The sequence below is a fragment of the Cotesia typhae genome, unplaced genomic scaffold (genome assembly GCF_013202065.1).
Source record: "Cotesia typhae breed Kobodo isofemale line unplaced genomic scaffold, CoteBio_Ctyphae contig_11, whole genome shotgun sequence".
Classification (NCBI taxonomy): Eukaryota; Metazoa; Arthropoda; class Insecta; order Hymenoptera; family Braconidae; genus Cotesia; species Cotesia typhae.
This window is the reverse complement of record NW_027423711.1, coordinates 1725548-1744685: the sequence shown is the minus strand read 5'-3', so window position 1 is coordinate 1744685 and position 19138 is coordinate 1725548. Positions and strand designations below refer to the sequence as shown.

The window sequence follows — 19138 nt, the reverse complement described above, 5'->3', positions numbered from 1 at the left end:
AATTGATTGCCTTGATTGTAATATGTTGTACAGTTCCAAATTGACTATAGTAAATTTATTGAGTTCTTTTAATTCACCATTGGACCGCGGTAAGGCGTTCAACTCGTAGTGAATAAATAAAGGCGGGAAAGTAGGTTTGAATTTGAATAATTTATAGATTGCAGTCAACTAGTCAGATTGGCAACATTCCGAATTAATAAATTACTAGAATTTAGAAAGTTAATATAAAATAAAATGTAATTTAAAATAATTAATTTTACAAATTTTAATATTCCGATAAATATCATGTTGAATAGAGGAAAAAACTAAAGCTATATTAATTATAAAAAAAATTTTTTTTTAAATTGACATGTAGAAATTTAAAAAAATTTTAAATGTAATTTTTAAAAAATAATTTTTTAGAATTTAGAATACTTGCTATTTTCAATATTACATCTCTATTGTTATGAAAGATGCATGCTAATAAATTAATTTTTTAATTTTTTGACATGACATTTAATTTAGCTGTCACTTGACAGTTTTTTAATTTTCTTTAACAAAAAAATTTGTTCTAAAAAATTATTTATAAAAAATTGCATTTTTAATTTTGTTAAATTTCTACAAGTCCATTTTTTTATAATTTTTTTTGCTATAATTTATGTGTTAAAAAAAATTTTTAAATTGTGAAGTGACAACTAAATTTAATATCATTTTTTTGACTGGTAACGATTTTAGCCGAAAATGACCGAACGTCAAACGAAGTTCAAATATGTCCGGCTAAACTAAAACTATTTTGTCATACAACGCCTCTAGTATCAATTATTCGCAACTAATACCAGCTGATTATTTATTTTTGTTGAAACCGCCAATTTTATTCTACGTAACTCATGTGCTGATGTAAGTAAAAAGTGTGTTGACTTTTTAAAAGTGAGTTAAGAATTCAAAGTTCAAATTATTAATTTTCAAAAGAAAGAAGAAAATTAAAATATGGATTTTGAGGAAGATGAAGACATATTCGAATTAAGTGATGACGAACCGGGGACTAATAAAGAAATATCTTGTAGTTATAACCCCATAGACGATCATTTGATGAAACAGTTAAATGACGTGAAAGATTGTATCGCAAATGTCACAAATGAAACGGAAAATGTGCAATCTCTCGGTGATAAAATTGTTAAGAAGCTTTACAGAAAATGTCAATATGTGATTGACAGCGAAAGTTCTGACGATGATGAGGTATCAAATTTATTTCTTATTAATAATGCTGAAATTAGCCGTTAGCTGTCAATTTTAAAAATTTTAATAACAAATCAATTACAATAAAAAAATGCTTTTAAAAATTTTCACTTGTAATTTTTATTAATTTTCAATAATACTGAAGTTGACAGACATTAGAAATTTTTTTAGAATCTTATAACAATTAAATTGTTATGAAAAAAATTTATTAAAAAAATATCACATGTTGAAATTAAAGAAAATTAGCAGTGAAAATTTTTAGAAGCACTTTTAATGTTGTTAAAAGATTAACAGCTGTCAGCTAACTTCAGTATCATAATTTTCACATGTGAAACTTTTTAATTAGATTTTTTTAATAATTGCATTATTATAAAATTTTTAAATAATTTTTAATGTCTGCCAACTTCAGTGTCATTTCTCACTAATAAATTAATTAATTTAAATTGCTGAATATTTTAATTAAATGTTATTTTTCAGCTTTATGATGCGAATAATGAACCAGTCATCAAGAGGAAAAAAACGACCAAAGATTTTCAGGAGCCGTTGATCGTCACTGATGTTTGGCAAAGGATTATTGATGACAAGTGGGTGATAGGAGTTAATCTTGAAAATAATTCTAAAAGGTGAGTAAATTTTCAATTAATGAATTCATTTTTTCTTTTACATGTTAATTTAGAACGTGAAAGTTCACTTCCTCTAAAATATTTCTCGTAATCTTTTGCTGAGTAACCAAACAGCTCTAAGTCGAATCTGGAATTTGAATAAATTTAATTAGTTGTTGTTATTAGATTTTAAGATTTTAATAATTAAGGTAGTACCCTCGCCAGAGTCGTTTTCTTAGGATTTTTTTTTAATTTTGGCAGATTAATTTTCATATAATTCTGCATCGATTGGCGCAATTTGAAAATTTTTGGCCATCTAGTTTCAGAGATATTTAATTTCAAAGTTTGAGATTTGAACGCTCTTATTCATTAAAATTGTAAAATTTAAAATCAGTTAATACAGCAACACAAAAAATTTAATTACTGATTTTTCTGAAAAAACAAAACAATACTGTCAATTATTTTTTTTTCAGACATTGTGATTATATTTCCGAATATAATTAAAAAGTTTTTCTTGTCAATAATGACTCTTAAGTATATGCACCGTACATACACTCTAACATAAACTTTTGATTACGGAAGTCGCGAGGGTTCTACCTTAAAATAAATTTTAAAAAATTATTAACTTGAACATATTTATAAGCAGAGATACTTGCTCTGGTTCTAGTTGGGAGAAATATTTATCTTTTAAGACATCAGATGTTTCATTTCGTGATTGATGTTTCCAAGTTGGTTTTACGATATTTTGTATCTTTGCTTGGTTTATTAAATAATTTTGATCTTCCTGCAAATAAAAGAATTTTTGATTTTCATTGTTTTTTTTATCATGATTAAAATTTTATAATTCACTCAAGTGTTTCAGATAATTTAAAAATAATCTTAAACTTTAGATAGTAAAAATTTTTATACAGTTATAATTAGTTCTAATTGTAAAGTTAAATTTCTAAATCATCTGAAACTTTCTAGTTTTCAATTATTTAATCAATTGTATGGATTTCTTACGTTCAAAGTTTCAACTTTGAGTATCAGATCAAAATTAACTTGGCAAGGAGTGCATAAATTGTTAACTGGGATCCAGTGTTCGTTCATTTTCGTCCCAATTTCCGATTGACATAATATATAATTAATAAATTCTTTGAATGTCGGAGGATATGAGTAAAATTTGTCAGGATGCATCTTTAAGTTGAACAATTAATTAATTGAATAAAAGTACAAAAAATATTTTAATTTTACATTTACATTTTCTCTTGTAGCTTTTATTATTTTCTCTCCTAGTGGCTTGAAATATTGATCGTATGGATAACTAAATTTGTCTCTGTAGGCACTGATAAGCCTTTCAAAAGGATGTCTCACAATAATAAAACTCAAATGATCTTTTAAAGCGTCATAAAGCTCTTTTCATCAAGCTGAAGGTCTTGGATATTTTTTACGAGCCACTGTTACTGGTGTTTCTTTAGTTTTGTCCAAATATTCTTTTGTGTATCTTATTGTAAATGTAAAGAGTGTAAAATTTTTATTTATTTCTAAATAATTCTATTGAAGAGTTATCACACAATAATTATTTTCATATGATTCAGGTAAATTTTTTAAATAATAAAAAAATTAAAATTTGAAATCAATTTTCATTAAAAATTCAGAAAATAAAATTGCGTGACAACTCGACTATTACATTAATAAGTAAAAAAATCACCCAGCAAGTAAATTAAAATTGTAAAACCATGAAGTTGAAGCTGCTTTGAAAACATTACACCAAACGAGTTTATATTTGTCATTAATTAAAAACTCCCATGCATTAGGTTGTCTTTTCGTGGCATTATAACCATTCAATTGATACTCCTCGCATTTTTGTAGCATTAGCTCATGTCTTTCTTTAAAGCGTTCGTTTAAACTTCTCGAATTAGATAATTGATTAGTTAAATTTAATAATAATAACTTAAACTCTTCATCGATCACGGTTTCGTACTTAAAAAAAAACAAACGAACAATGAAAAATTTGCCAAGTCTTTACTAATGAGACACAACTTACCTCGTATTTACGGTGACGCTCTACGTAGCGGTAATTATAGATACCGATACAAATAAACAATGAAACTATTAGAACGTAGAATAATCGATGACAATTAAAAAAATTTCGTCGATCGATAAACATCTTTAAGATTAATTCTCAATAATTAATTTTATTACTTTCATTGAGAATAATAGTAATTTTAATATTAACATAAATATAATTACTAAGTACAAGTTGTCAACAGAATGAGGTATAATTTCCGAATGACTGTATTCGGAATACATGGCAATTACCAGGACCGGTATTAGATGATAACAAAAATTATAGTGACCGAATGCGTAATCTACAATTGCATAATTTACTTTAATAATGGATGTCACGGTCGTGTCATTGGAGGAAAAAATTGTTCTATATGTGAATTACAACAATAGCTTGAATTAGCGTTATTTTTTATTTTTCTCTCAATGTTCAACGATGCTTATCAAATGTCTCGGATATTATTGAATACATCCTATGATACTAATTATGTAGTCAAAAATAACAACAATAATAGGTAATAAGAAAAATTATTTTACTAATTAAAAACATATATTTAATAGTCTATTATTTAAAAATTTACATATTTACAATCCAATAACAACTCTTACTAAATTCTAAAAATTTAATTAAAAGCTTCGATGATTTTTTATTTTATTTAAATTTTAAATTTCAATTGTCGTGTACTTAATTTTTTTTTTTTTTTTGACTATTATTAGGCCATTTCAAATTAATAACTCTAATAAATTTATTGTAGTATGCAATTATAGCTGATTTCACTGCAATAGTGAATGGAAGCTGGGCAATTTTACTTATATTAACAATTAATTGGTAACAAGTGAATTAAATAGGTATATAAATTAACGATAGAGTAAAGTAATTAAATATAATTAACAGTAATACTAAACTGTCAGTATTATAAAATATGGAAAAAGCATTTAAGATGTACATTAAATTATAAACAATAATTACTTGCAATTGTGTCAACATTGTCATTTTAAATATGTTTCTTGTTTTATATTCACTAACTTTGGTTTATGATAACGATGTTTTATAATTATTTTAAATAATTAACATCGATTCATCAACAATTTTTTAAAATTATTTTAATGATAATAATAATAATAATAATAAATTAAGTTTATTATTTTTTACAATCTGAAGGAATAGTTATGCCTTTTCCAATGGCTAGATATTCTTTTGGAGAGTAATCGAAGAGTTCAAAATCATATCTGTAAAAAATATTTATTAATAGTCGATTATATTTTGCGGTGAATTAAAAAATTGATGTTTTGCAAATTAATTTATTTTTAAAAAGTATTGAAAGTTACTTTTAACTTTTTACTTTTTTCATGAAAAAATAACGCATTAATAAAAATAAAATTTTAAAAAATATGAAATAAATTTCAATTATCATATTTACAAAAAATTAAATTAAATATCAAAATAATGTACTTCTTAAAATTGAAACGAATAAAAATAAAAAATTTTCGAAAGTTAATTTACTTATCTGTTAATAAAAAAAAAAAAAAAAAAAAAAATTATTTTACTCTTGTAAACTTCGTAACTTAGAAGTTGAAAAAACTTTTGAAAAAAAAAAAAAAAAAAACTCTACACTAAAGTTCTTATTGAATTTACTTCAGTAATTTTGTTAGAAAACTTTAATTTTTCAATTTGAAAACCTATCAATAATGTTGAATCAAAAACTTTAATGATCAAGAATTCTTAAGTTCAATTACAAAACTATTAAAAAAATATTAACATACCTAAACATTTCATAAAGATCAGTTATTTGACTTTTGGATAATTGCACAAAGTATTTTTTCATAACGTCTTTTGTTTGAGCACCTCGCGCTGGATTTTTCCATTCTGGCTTTATCATATGCTCTAAATGCACGTGTTTAATAATATAATTCTGGTCATCCTATGAAACAAAATACTCATTACTTACATAATCGAAATTAACATTGGTATCAACACAGAGTATCGTTCGTTTTTCATCAAACATTAATAATCCACAAAGAATTAGTAATTTAATTATATTAATATGAATATTATAAAATAATTTCATATTATTTTCGTATTACATGTTATTATTAATTATTATAACGTCGATCGAACTTACTTGAAGCGTTTCAAATTTAGCGATAATGTCAAATCGAACTTGACAAGGTGTACAGAAATTTAATATCGGTGTCCAATGCATATCCAGTTCATTACCAGCTTGCCATTCACACAGTAACCATCTTACAAACTCTTCAAAGAGCGGGTAACGAGGACCGCGTCTCGTGCGATGTTTCAAGTCCTTAAATAAATTAAGAAAAAAAAAAAGTTTGTCATTTTATTTAATCGGAAAAGATAAATTATTAATATCAATGATAATTACTTCACGAAACTAACTTTCTGATACTAATTAATAACTAAGTTATTATATTGGTGATTAGTTATTATTAACTCACCTTATAACGGTATTGATTTATGATTCGTACGCCTAATTTACTGTGAAGCGTATTAGGCAAACTTTGTTCGAGTTTATCTCTATAAGCGCTAAGAAGACGTTCAAAAGGATGTCTGACTATAAGGAAGCTCACGCTATCATTTAAATATCGTGATAATTCTTCGGCTGTCGGTCTCGGGTATCTTTGTCTTGCTAAAGATACTGGTACCGCTTTAGATGCTTTCAAAATTGTGGACTGTACCTAAAATTATTATTCATGTTATTAGTTATTAATATTAATATGGTGAAGAGTTGAAATACATACCCTGCCAGCCGGTTGAAATTATAAATCCAGGATGTAGATGCAGCTTTGAATATGTTACACCAAATAAGGTGATAGTCACGGTTTACGAAAAATTCCCATGCATTAGGTTTGTGAATAGAGTCATTTCCTGGGCGGCCTAAGCCACTTTCGCTGCATCTTTTTGTCAGTAATTTACGTCTTTCAATTAGTCGTTGTTCAGTCTCAGCCATTGTACTCATCTCGAGTAATTTTTCTTCTGCCGATTGAGCCGTTTCTTTCTGGAAATTAATAAAGTTTATTGATATTATTAACAATTATTATAGTATACACTAGATAAGAATGTACTTGATTCAAGAATAAACAGAAAAAAAAATTTCTTGAATCAAGAAAATTATAAAGAAGACTGAAGTTATTTTGGAGCAAGAATAAATTTTCTTGGCTTAAAAAAATTCAACTTCGTTCAAAAAATTTTAACTTTATTCAAGAAATTTTCAGTCTTCCTTAAGATTTTTTTGATTTAAGAAAATTTACGCTTGACTCAAAACTTTTTTTCTTTCTGTTTAAAAATATAGGATCAGAAACTCATTTTGAAGTATTTTATCGTCTTGAATCAGGTAAAATTTACTTGAAAAACTCTTCTGGTTGATTTAAGACGATGAAATTTTTCAAACTGATTTTCTTGGTTTAAAATTTTTTTTTCTTGAATCAATTTAATTTTTTTAATGTACTTATTTAAGTCTCTACACTGATAGAAGGATTTATTAACTATTAATAATTTGATTTATTTGAAAACAATTATTTAATCTATTAAATTTTAATAAATATTTTTTAACATTCAATGAATATTTATTTGAGAGGAAAATACATTTATTAATAGTTAACAAGTATTTATTAATAGTTAACAAATATTTATTAATAGTTAATAAATATTTTGTTGAGTGAATTCGTTTATTGTAAAATACCAAAATCTATCACAGCTCATAATTATCTGCTATATTTTTAAACATTAAAAACGCTAATTTATTTAGTGAATTGAATTATTATCATTTATTCCAGCTACAGTGTTATAAAAAGTGTCAAAAGAAAATTGCTATTTTTGCTTTTTATTTTAAATAAATATTTGTTAACAGTTAATAAATTGTACTTAACAAATTACCTATCAACTGTTGATAAATATTTATTAAATCCTATGATATTAAAAAATCATTGATTATCAGTTAATAAAGCTTATTAAATATAAACAAATCCTTCTATCAGTGTATCAATAAGCTAGTTTTTATGCCTAGTGATATGTCATTCAAGTCAATGTAATTGGAAAATTTCAAATTTACAAATAAATGAAACAATTTTCCGATATCCTGATAAGTAATCAGGGAGATCCGAGTTCGATTCTCATATTTTTTTCTTTTTGTGAATTTTCAAATTACTATTTTTCAAGTTACTATTTTTCATTCAATATTTGAATAAATATTTACAATACTTCCAGCTCACTAGTATTCATGTATGGATGGTATTGCATGAATTTCATACATTTAATTTAAGCCCAAATTAAATTTTCAAAAATGAAAAAGTCAAAAGAGTTAATGTCATGATAAAGTTCAATTTTTAAAAAGATACGTCATAAATTTACTTGTCAGTACCGTAGTTTGATAATCTGAACCAAGTATTGATTTATTTTTTAATAATGAAGGATAAATTTCAGAGCATTTCAGAGACTAGCTTAAATGATCCGTATATCGGAAATTATAAAATTCATAATGAAAAAATTACAGTTACTATTTAAACTGAAAATGTCAGTACCGTGTTAAAAAATAATACAAATTTATTTTCTCATAAATAAAACTATTTAAATCATTAACCATCCTTTTTCAATTTTCCGATACAGAAATTAAAAATCATAAAAATTGAAAAGTTATTATTTAGAGTTTGATTTTCATAATTCGAGTTTTATAAGATCTTAACGTTTTAAGTACATAGAAAATTATTTTGGCTTCGTACCACTTTAACTGACAGAAAAATAACCGAAAATTAACATATAAATTTCATTAAAATTAAATTAAATTACTTTTGTATAAAAAATATCCAACGAAGTATTTGATGTCAGTATACCGTGACTTTGAAATTTTCCATTGTTGTCATAGTTTTCGTTTTATGGTAGTTTTAGAAGGACTACATTCCAGGTTTAATTCGGTGCATAATTGAAAAAAATTAACACCCTAGACAAGAGCTTTGAAACATTTTTAATTTTGGAAAAAAAATAAAATAATCAAAAGAAGCCGCATTTGTTTTTTATTAATACGAAATGTTTAAATCGTTGTATAGTTAACAGTGTAAGTTTTATCGATCATTAACTTGACTTATGGTATAAAAAAATTTATCCGATTAATATATGGCATATTTCTTTAACAAGTACAGTAGTAACATCGATAGTAATTTGGTAACATTGTCAACCCTTCATTAATTAACGTTATTATGTAAAAATTGAATTTTCATAGTCACGTTCTAAAGTTATCAATAATCTGTAGCTTTAAAGAAAAAAATAGGTCAATTAAATCTCGAGTAGTACTTTCGCAAACCGGTGGTAAAACCTCTGATTTTTGAAATTGAATTTGTTTTTTCGACGTGAATAGTTCATTGATTAGATTAGCTGTGAATACGTAGTTACAATTCACTTTTTTTTTAATTCCGTCAGCAGTTTTAGTTGTAATCAAACTACTTCGAGTATATTGTGAATCAAAAAAACTATGAATTGACTACAAATGAACAGCAAATATCAAATGTGAAGGTATTAATAAGTTTCGTCTTTTATAGAATTTTTCTTGTTCATCATTATCGAATGTTCCACTTTCATTTTATAAAAAAATAGATGCTCATATATATTTTGTGGTATTATATTCTCAATCTCGAGTTAGAAATTAGTTAACTGTACGCACATTATAGTTATATACTCTAGCTTCAATTGCAGATGAACCGAAAGAAGTTTAACTGTCGAGCTTTTGTGTTTTCCAATCTAATTCAATATTGAAATCGAATTTAAGTTAAATTTTCTCTGTTCAGCAGAATGTTTGCTTTAAATTGTGTTATTTTATCAGTAAATACAAGTTCGATTAAATTGAAACGCGATTCAAGCGAATATAAAGTCTCATTTTAACCCTCTTCCAAAAAAATGCAATTATCAGAAAATATTTATCAGCTTTAATTGGTTATCACAATAATCAATTAACAGTAAATTTAGTGTACCATTCGTTATAGATTAGTTCAATTCAATTTCCGGTAAATTTCGTTGCTTAATTTCTTTTGATCAATTGAATTAACTCGGTTTTTGTTCAATTGTCTTTAATTGATTCTATCGCATGAGTTTATTGATATCCGAATGATAAAGTGTCTATTATTTATTATCTCTTGACTTAACATTTCAAAATTATGAATTTTATTCAATCTTCAAGAAATTTTTAATTTTTTTTTTTATAATTAATGGGTTACGGCGGTTGTATTTGAAGAGGTGTCATCTAATCTCCAGAGTGTAAAGTAAAAAATCAAATCAATAAATGTAATTATGAAACTAATTAGTTTGAATATCGTGTAAATTAATTTTGAAGTTTTCAGTGCCATCTTTTTTACCTCTTCAATATCTATATACTAATTCTTTTCTTTCTAATAAATATAAAATTAAATTAAAATTTTTAATTAAAAGAACTAATGCATTGTTCCATCAATATTCAAGTTAATGACTCATTCACAATGATAATGATGTTAAATTAATAATAGTTAATTAAAGTCACACTGAAATAATGTGTAACTTAAATTAGTCATAAAATATAAATATAATAGTATAAATAACTAGGCATAAAATCTAAATCAGTTGGACAGATATGCATTCATTTTAACAACTCGATTTGCCAAGTGAACTTGAAGTCCACGTGTATAACCACTGCCAGAGCTTGTATTAAGTATATGTATTAATATATATTGCGTACGTATGTAGGTATGTATGTAAAGTAGTATCAAAGAGATAGAAGTAATGTAAGTGTGCAATATGCAATATGTTATATCATATATATAAAAGCGAGGTCGTACAGTGGCGATTATCTTTGCTGAATTGCCGATATCTGACTTATATCACAGATCTCTTTTATCATAGGCTTGCTTTGGATACTTTCACGTGTCGTGTGTACTTAAATCCGCATGTGTATCTATATGAATAATGAGATATGTATTTACATGCTTGTTTCTATAGACTCTTTTGTAATCAAGTAAAATATTTGAAATTTTTTATTTTTTATTATTAAAGGTAAACTCATATTCTTATGTGATTAGGATTTATTTTTTTTATTATATTTTATTTCGAGTTAATATTGAATTTTTCAATCGAATTTTGTTGACTTTGATACAACATAATACACTGATGAAAAAAATCACTTAATTTAAGGTAAAAAGGTAATTACTTACAAGTGGGGTCTACTATTATAATTTACATTTTTTTTAACAAAATTTTTTTTTTTTAATTTTGATTTATTTTTTTTTTGAAAAATTCATAAAAAAATGAACAATTAAAAAAAAATTTGATTATCAAAAATTTACCAAATTTTATAAATTTTCACAAAAATTTATAAATTAAAAAAAAAATTGTAATTTTCAACTTTTTTTTTTAAGTTTTCGTTTTTTTATGTACTTAAAAAAAAAAAATATAAATTGAAATTTTATCCAAAAACATAAGAGCCAAAATATTTTTCAACTTTTTAAGGCAAAAAAGCTATTATATCGAAATTTTAATTTTTTGATATTTTCGATACCGCCACCATAAATCCGCCGTTAAAACAAGCAGGATAAAAAAAATTAAAAAATGTTAATTTTTCACCTAGATATGGCCAAAAATATGTTTGACTCCATTTGTAAATAATTACCGAAAAAAAAAAAAATCTTAAACTATAAAAATCATTTTGAAGACTTTCTTTCTCTCAAGTCATATCAGAAAGCTCTTGAACTGTGTAAAATTTATTCAAATGATGGAAAATTTTGTGGTTGAAGAATATTTTTACTCAATTCAAGATAAGAAAATTTTTCAAAATGATCTTCTTGTTTCAAGATTTTATCTTTTGAATTAATTTAACCGTTTTATCAGTGTAGAAATCCGATTACTTTTAGTTTTTTTTTTTTTAAACGAATAATTAAATTTTTTAGAAAAATTAACATCCTCGTTAATCTTTTACACGTGCATATAAAAGAATTTTCGCATTAAAAAATTTAAATTGATGTTAAAATTAGTTTCTTTCAAAATAAAGTAAAAATTTAATGAAAAAAAAAAAAAAATAATAACACGAGTTTAATTAAATTAAAATATTGAATAACTCGCTTATCATAGTATGAAAAAAAACATACCGTGTAAAATAATTTAATTAATTTAGAAACGATCTTTTATGTAGTAGTAATTATGTACATTGTTTAACACGATAACCATCGAAAAAATATGATTAGGAAATAAGTAGACATTCTCAAGTAGCATATAATGTAAATGGTGGTTGATGCCTTCCGTTTATTGATTCTCGTCATACAGTAGGGAGTCCACCTTGCAACAATACGAATGTGGGCCACATTCTATAGCAACATTCAAATGCATAGACATGTACAGAGGGTTTATCTGTTAATCTACATGCAATTATCGAAGTATTTTCATATTATTTCAGAAAATAATAAAAATTTATGATAGACGGTCGCCAGAAAAAAAAAATAGGAAGAATTAGGGTTGATGTAATTTGAAAACTGATGTCAATGATTAATGATGATCGCTGTATTGCTATATACATGTCCGTAATATAATAAGAAGTGTTGATCAGATTATGCGTCACGTGTCTATCAGGAAAAGGTTAAGGTCGAAATGTATATATTCATTAAAATATCATATAATATAAATGTAGTGAGTAAATACGATAAGTACATTCTGTACCCGACGCGGTGCGGTGTTAAATAAATAAACCCGCATTTTATCTTTTTTACTTGGCTCATCATCAACAGCCACGTGACGAAATTACCAAGGCTCGTTTTTGCATAATTCATTTAATTTCTAATGTGCTGTTTGTTTCTTACGATGGATTCGCTCTTCCGTGCTTAATAAATCGTGTTTAGTTCAAAGAATATTCCATCACTTCACTGAGATTTAATGTCAGATAAATTGACGTTCTAAAGAAATAAAAAAAAAAAAAAAAAAAAAAAAATTAAAAAAACTATTCAATTTGCAAGATTAACTTTTTTAGTATAAAAATGTTTTAGTTTCATTGTACTTTAAATTTATTTAGGTGATGTATATTTTGGAAAATCGATTGACCTACTTGTAAACATTTTCATATACAAAAGATTTTTATGCAGTTTACAAGTATTCGCGTGATGCTTATACAAAAAAACAAATACATTTAGTTGATGCTTTTACATGTCTACTTTTGTCCGCATTTGTCTGAGAAGCTCCAATTACTGATTATTTTTAACACAAAGAGTTAAGGGTTCTATAATAATTATAGTGTACTTTCATCATACTTTGTCATTTTATTCTATCGTAAAAATTTTTTTAATTTATATTTTTAAGAAATTATAAACTTGAATTCGGTCAGATAATGAATCTTTTTAATTATACCATGTAAACATTTTTGCTTAAATATTTTTATATTTCAGCTTCATTTTGAATAAACTTTTCAAGCAAACGAATGGATTGACAAATATTAAAAATGAAATATAATAAAATTTATTTTCTACGAGATAATTCGACTTTTGAAACTTAAAACTCAATTAAATATTTAGTTTTTTTGTTGAAGTTCAAATGCATTTTTTTATCCTCAAAGAAAACTCCAATTTTGTATGCAGAATTTTATTCATGTAGGAAAAAAATTATTGTACATATATTAGAAATTTATATTATAAAAATTACAATATTAACAAACTAACTTTTTAACATATTCAAACTTATTTTTCACATTAAGTATTCAGCTTATGAATTTTACGGTCAATTATAAAAAAAATATAGTTAAACTTTATTATTGCAAGATATTTTCATTTTGTTAAAAATTTCTTAGTAATTAATAAAAAGAAAATTTATAAAAAATATGGAAAAATATATAAGAATTATTGATGGCAAAAATTTAGTATTAAAAAGTGACGATCAACTTGAAAAATCTAGAATTTCAAGAGAAAAGTCAGGTAATATCAATCTCAGTCAGAGAATTTTTTATTAAATCTTTTAATATTTCCATTGATTTTTTAATCATTTTTGAATAAACGTTAAAAAAGTTATTAAATATAATTATTTTTTTAAATCTACTATTTCAATGCTGTTAAATAATGCTGTAAATGATGATTGATATTATTTTATATTATTCAACTTCTCTAATTTTCATTTTTGCACGACTCAACGCGAAGCGTAAGGAGTGCTTTATTCTCACTCTCTCAAGATCAAGCAATTATCTCAACTTAAATTGCTTTTAAGTTAACTTTTTCGCGCTTCGAGTATTAAATGAGTTGACAAATATCAACAATAACACTTTTTTACGACAGTAGATATTTTTAAAAAAACTATTTTTTCTAGATAGTATAAAAAAAAAACGTTTTGAAAAAATATTTCGGTGGATGTCGGGTTGTCTGTATATGCAGATGATGTATGTGGTTACGATAACGCCCAAAAAACTTCATTTTTTGAGTTCATTTATTTTTTCATTCGCTTCAGTATAATTTTGAGCAATAACCTATTTAAAATTACCGTCTGATTCAATGTAATTTAATTGCAAAATGAATAAACTCATTAACAGTTTTATGTTATTTTAATTTTTTTTTGTGATGAATGAGCGTTGAGACGTGCACTTTTGGATTTTCCAAACTTTTTTAAGATTGTGATCAATGATAAAATCATTAAAAAGTATCATAGAAATAATTAATAAATAAGGTTTAATATTGACTTTTACATTATTTGTTGTATTTTAAGGTACTTTACTCAATTGAATCTATTTTTTTTAATTAAACAAAAATTTATGAAAGGATTAACTTAGAAAATTATAGTAAAAAAAAACTTCACGTGATATTTTATATTTAAAATGATGATGAAAATTTTATTTTGTGAGATAATTGAAAAATTTAACATTATTATTTTTTTTTTTAATTGGCCCTGGAATTTTATTCAAAGTCAGGAAAATCAGGAAATTTGAAAATAAGCTTTTAATCTTCACCCTGTATTAGTTAAAATATGTTACATGTTATCATGTTAAGTTTTGATTCTGTACGGTGCACAGTAAAAAATTTTTCGTCATTTTGTAGAGTGTTAAAATTTGTGTGTAAAATATTACACTCTAGTGTGTAGAATTTAACATTTTCGTGTGTTGATTGAATGATTTAACACATGAGAATGTCACATTCTACTCACTATAGTGTAATATTCTTCACACAAATTTTAACACTCAACACAATGACGAAAAATTTTTTACTGTGCGAGATGAATAAGTGTGGAGTTTAGTACAAAGTGAATTGTTGAATAATTACCGAATCAATCAAATTTATTTGTATATGAATGATTTCAATTTATGAGGATGAATAATAGTAGATCTTGTCGTGAATTTGCTATTCACCTGCCGCAATGCGTCTGGAATAGTGCCAGAGCGCAGAATTTTCGCGTCGGTGTTCGTTGGACCAACTCGAGATGTTCATGATCTATTTAGATTTTATGGCCTAAAGTCTTAGTTTCGAGATTAGTTTTAGTATTGCTTTTACTTTCACATCCTCCATGTTTATTTATATTTATAAATTATGCATTGTATACTATTTCTTATTTCCTGCGCACCCGAAACTCAGCTGCAGTCGCTCCAATGACCAGCGGCGTTGATAAAAAAAATAAATAAAAAAAACACTTTTATTTACATTTAAAATACTTTTTTTTTTATCTTGAAACCTATTCATATTTTACGAGCGTAGTATCGTGCCAACTTCTCATAAGAGGAGAAAAATAAAAATAAAAATAAAAGAAATTGATGTTTTGCTTTGACCTACAATGAACACGAACAAAACATTTAGTTTCAAAATTTAAAAATTTTTTACTTGTTGCTATATATTTTTTTTTATGCAATATAATACAAAAGTTAAGAAAAAAGATCCAACTAAAAAATCTCAATGAGTTAAAATAATGATCGTTAAAATAAATTCCGTGACTTTTTAATATAATATTACATTTTTTTTAAAGTTTGTGAACGAGCGACTTTCAGAGAATCTATTTCGGTAACGAAAAAAAAAATTTTCATGGAGGAAATAGACGGAGATTATATTTGTGTTAATTTTATCGTAAAAGATGTGTAGGATCGGTTTAGCTTTATTAGTAAAGATGAAAAATTATATTTTCCTTGAATCGAGAGCGCTAAATACTAACATGAAAAGCTATTAATTATTTAAGCGCTGGAATAACAACGATAGTTAAACTGACAAGTAGTCAGCGGTTATTTTCATCAGCCAACATGTTCTGTAGCTCCCCCTCTCTTGTAATAAATTGTCGTAGTAAAGTTAGTATAGAAAATTTATTAGCAAATAAAAGCAATTTTATATTTTTTATTTGACGTGGTTGCTTGTAGTTATACTATTTTTCATTCTTTGTACGCTAGCTTTAGTTTATTTACTTTAATAACCAATTGACATACATGACTCGCTGAAATTGCATACGTTTCAGTGTTTTTTTTTTCTTTTTTCTATTCAGATGCATTGTAACCGTTTTTGTACTTTCAAGTACGTAGAATTCATCTATTTATTTATTCATAAAGAATTGTTATATTTTTTGGTTCAAAAGCAGTGAAAGAAATTTTTTTAAATGAAAAACTTTAATTATATGTACACTCAATTAATTTTTTTTTACTTGAATAAGAGTTTTTTTTTTTTTTTTTTTTTTTTTAATAAAGTGGAAAATGAAAGAAAAAAATGGAGCCTCTGAAATTCTAAGTAATTAAAATCGATTTTTTAATAAGTACTCATACGGAGAATGGTTCTTATGAGTTAGAGTTAATTGACATCTGAATGGAAAATGAAATTGCTCGATTGCCAATATTTGAAAATAATTGTTAGATAAAGAAGAGCGGTTGTGAAGTATCGGAATTGATTATTTGATTGGTATCAGAATTCAGTAAGATTTGAGGGCTGATAAACTCTTCCGCTTATGAGATTCATTTAAATCGAGACGTCGCAACGGAGATATCGTGACTTTTTTTTTAAAACTGTTTACTGTTATCTGCCGGGTAAATTGATCAGTTTGAATAAAGCTCTTGGTAATAAGAATTTATTCGGGGATTATATTTTATCTTGAAATTCAATCGTCGGTCGGGAAGTTTGCTCGGATTTTTTTTTTGGAAAATTTATTTTATGCTTAAAATAAATTATATCTTATTTTTACTCGACTTCAATTTATTTATAGAGTCACGGAAGGAGTTGCGCGAAATTGCTGAAGCGACAGACTCTGAAACTTGAAAAATCGGGTATCTTCTCTTGTTAGAAATTATTAAATTAATAATCAAACGTATATTACTTGAATTTATTAAAATTATTTATATAATTTTATAATTTCTAATTTAGAATTTCATATTTATTAAAAAAAAATTTTTTTTTAATTGTCGCGACTTGGGCTTGAATTCAAAACTGAGAAATTAATTGTAATCTTAGAATTCTGTCACTCTTCCAGCATTGTCACTTTGTCCTTCATTGAAAGGCGCGAAAATTAAAAAAACTAAATTTTTTCTAGCAATAAATGTCTTGCAAAAATAAATAAATCATTAATAATAAATGACTTAAAGAAGAAATATTTGTTAAATAAAAAATAATGTTATTTTTTTCACGCCCATTTCGCAAGAACCCAAGAACTTCCGGTTACACCCATCGTCAATATTTATAATTCATGGTTAATTGAAAGAAAACAATTAGTTATTTATTAATTAACGTCTCAGATTTAATGATAACGACAGTAGCATAGAACTTACTTCTGGCGACGACTGCTGAAGGCTATTGCTCGAACCATCTTGACTGGAGAGTGCAAGGATGATAAGTGCAAGGACACCAGCGACAATAATTGTCCTGCGGATGCCCGCGAGGACATGTCTGCGTGATGTCATCTTTTCTCGGTGATTATTTTTCCTACGATACTCATATCGAACTAAAACCAAAAAATAAATTAAAAATTAAAAACAAAAATATTATTACCATATAACACAATCAACAACAATCGTACTACCGGTCTTGCTTATTTACATAAATTTTGAACACTTATTTATTTGATAAAAATGCTAAGCACATGTTTTATTCATTCGTAATTAATTCGTCGTGACAGTATATCTTATTAAATTACAATTATCAGATAATTAAGTTAAAATTTTCAGTAATTCTAAAATTAACAATAACAACCGCCTTTTCTAAATAATTAAAAAAAAAAAAAAAACAAATTAAAGTAATTAAATTTTGTTTATTTTTATTCATATTTTTGATGTCTTAGCTGTTGCATAAGTGCTCCAATTTAAACACTAAACAGTAAATATAAATACAAAAAAATCAATATTAATTATTAATTTTTACTTTTTAATAAAAAGCTCTAGATATTTAATAATACTCATTCAAACACTGAAATTTAAATTAAAAATTTGCATTAGAGTTATTGAAAATATAAAACAAACGTGAATATATAATAATCAAACGCATAATTGGGAATTGCGTAATGTAAAGAGAGATCTCTCGGTAATATACTAGAGAATTATACACACCTCTCTTAATTAATTCCTACTGATAGGTATGTATGTAATTTGCAAAACATATATATACTGTCTCTCTGCACACACTATAATTTTGCTAATTAATTCATTACTCATTCCATGAAATAACAAAAAATAAGATAATTTAAATAAAATATATTTATTTATTTATTTGAAAATTATTTACTCGATAATTAAAACTCGATGTCTTATGTCGCGAAATTATTCAAGTGTCTTTACATGTCAGAGCTTTTATCAATATCAATATCAAATATTTATATTAAATGTCTTCCATAACAGGTTACTGTTTAAATATTAAAAAAAAAAATAATTTACTTACTTTCTCCGGTCATACACGGGTCAAATTTAAAATTTCATTTGTCACTTAAAATTTTGATTCACTTCTTAAAACAAATGTTGAGTGTCGGGTTAGTTTTAATTGAATTAGTGTTATATTGAAGAATATTTATAAAATTACATATTACATGTTTAGCGGGTTGTTAAAGTTTAAGTAAATGTTCAAGTTTTGACACACGGTTGAAAAGTAAAATCCAGAAGATAGAATAATAAGAGAGGAGTAATGTACGACTTAATCACGCGGACATCCTCGACAATATTGAATAGTTCACTGTTGGGTTGAGAGTAACTGCGCCAAATACGCGAGTCGAAGTAATGCAGCTAGAGTGTAAGTGACATTATATGACAACGAGGATGACGACGACGACGTCGACGCCGGGCGTCTGCCGTGACCACGGCGCTGATTGTCAGAGTAAAGCAAATAGTTTACTACTGTAC

General features: G+C 25.5%; 3 protein-coding genes across 7 annotated transcripts in view; 1 reads left to right on the top strand and 2 right to left on the bottom strand.

The window, feature by feature from the left end:
* Positions 1 to 72: 72 nt before the first annotated feature.
* LOC141528667 (carbohydrate sulfotransferase 11-like) lies at positions 73 to 4795 on the bottom strand. 5 transcript variants are annotated; one of them, XM_074244844.1, is made up of 7 exons: positions 3844 to 4795; positions 3508 to 3779; positions 3057 to 3300; positions 2820 to 2993; positions 2444 to 2601; positions 1880 to 1965; positions 73 to 204 (listed from the first exon to the last, which is right to left on the bottom strand). In XM_074244844.1, exons 4-7 carry the CDS (start codon positions 2991 to 2993, stop codon positions 194 to 196), a joined length of 429 nt encoding a protein of 142 aa, XP_074100945.1. In that variant the 5' UTR covers positions 3057 to 3300; positions 3508 to 3779; positions 3844 to 4795; the 3' UTR covers positions 73 to 193. The 5 variants fall into 4 exon arrangements, 3 of the variants coding, with proteins under 3 accessions (XP_074100945.1, XP_074100938.1, XP_074100953.1); XM_074244837.1 differs by lacking the exon at positions 73 to 204 and having other exon boundaries at positions 1825 to 1965; XR_012479428.1 differs by lacking the exon at positions 73 to 204 and having other exon boundaries at positions 1870 to 1965; positions 2474 to 2601.
* The window catches only part of LOC141528649 (uncharacterized), a 28547-nt gene continuing 9852 nt past the window's right edge, over positions 444 to 19138 (top strand). The window contains exons 1-2 of the mRNA XM_074244809.1: positions 444 to 1215; positions 1693 to 1838. Coding sequence (XP_074100910.1) covers positions 967 to 1215; positions 1693 to 1838 — 395 coding nt within the window. The 5' untranslated portion in view covers positions 444 to 966. The remainder of the gene's footprint in view (positions 1216 to 1692; positions 1839 to 19138) is intronic.
* On the bottom strand, positions 4987 to 19015 carry LOC141528687 (carbohydrate sulfotransferase 11). Its single transcript, XM_074244865.1, has 7 exons — positions 18684 to 19015; positions 17582 to 17754; positions 6620 to 6880; positions 6321 to 6554; positions 5987 to 6166; positions 5628 to 5785; positions 4987 to 5093 (listed from the first exon to the last, which is right to left on the bottom strand). The coding sequence occupies exons 1-7, from the start codon at positions 18694 to 18696 to the stop codon at positions 5006 to 5008; spliced, it is 1107 nt and encodes a 368-aa protein (XP_074100966.1). The 5' UTR covers positions 18697 to 19015; the 3' UTR covers positions 4987 to 5005.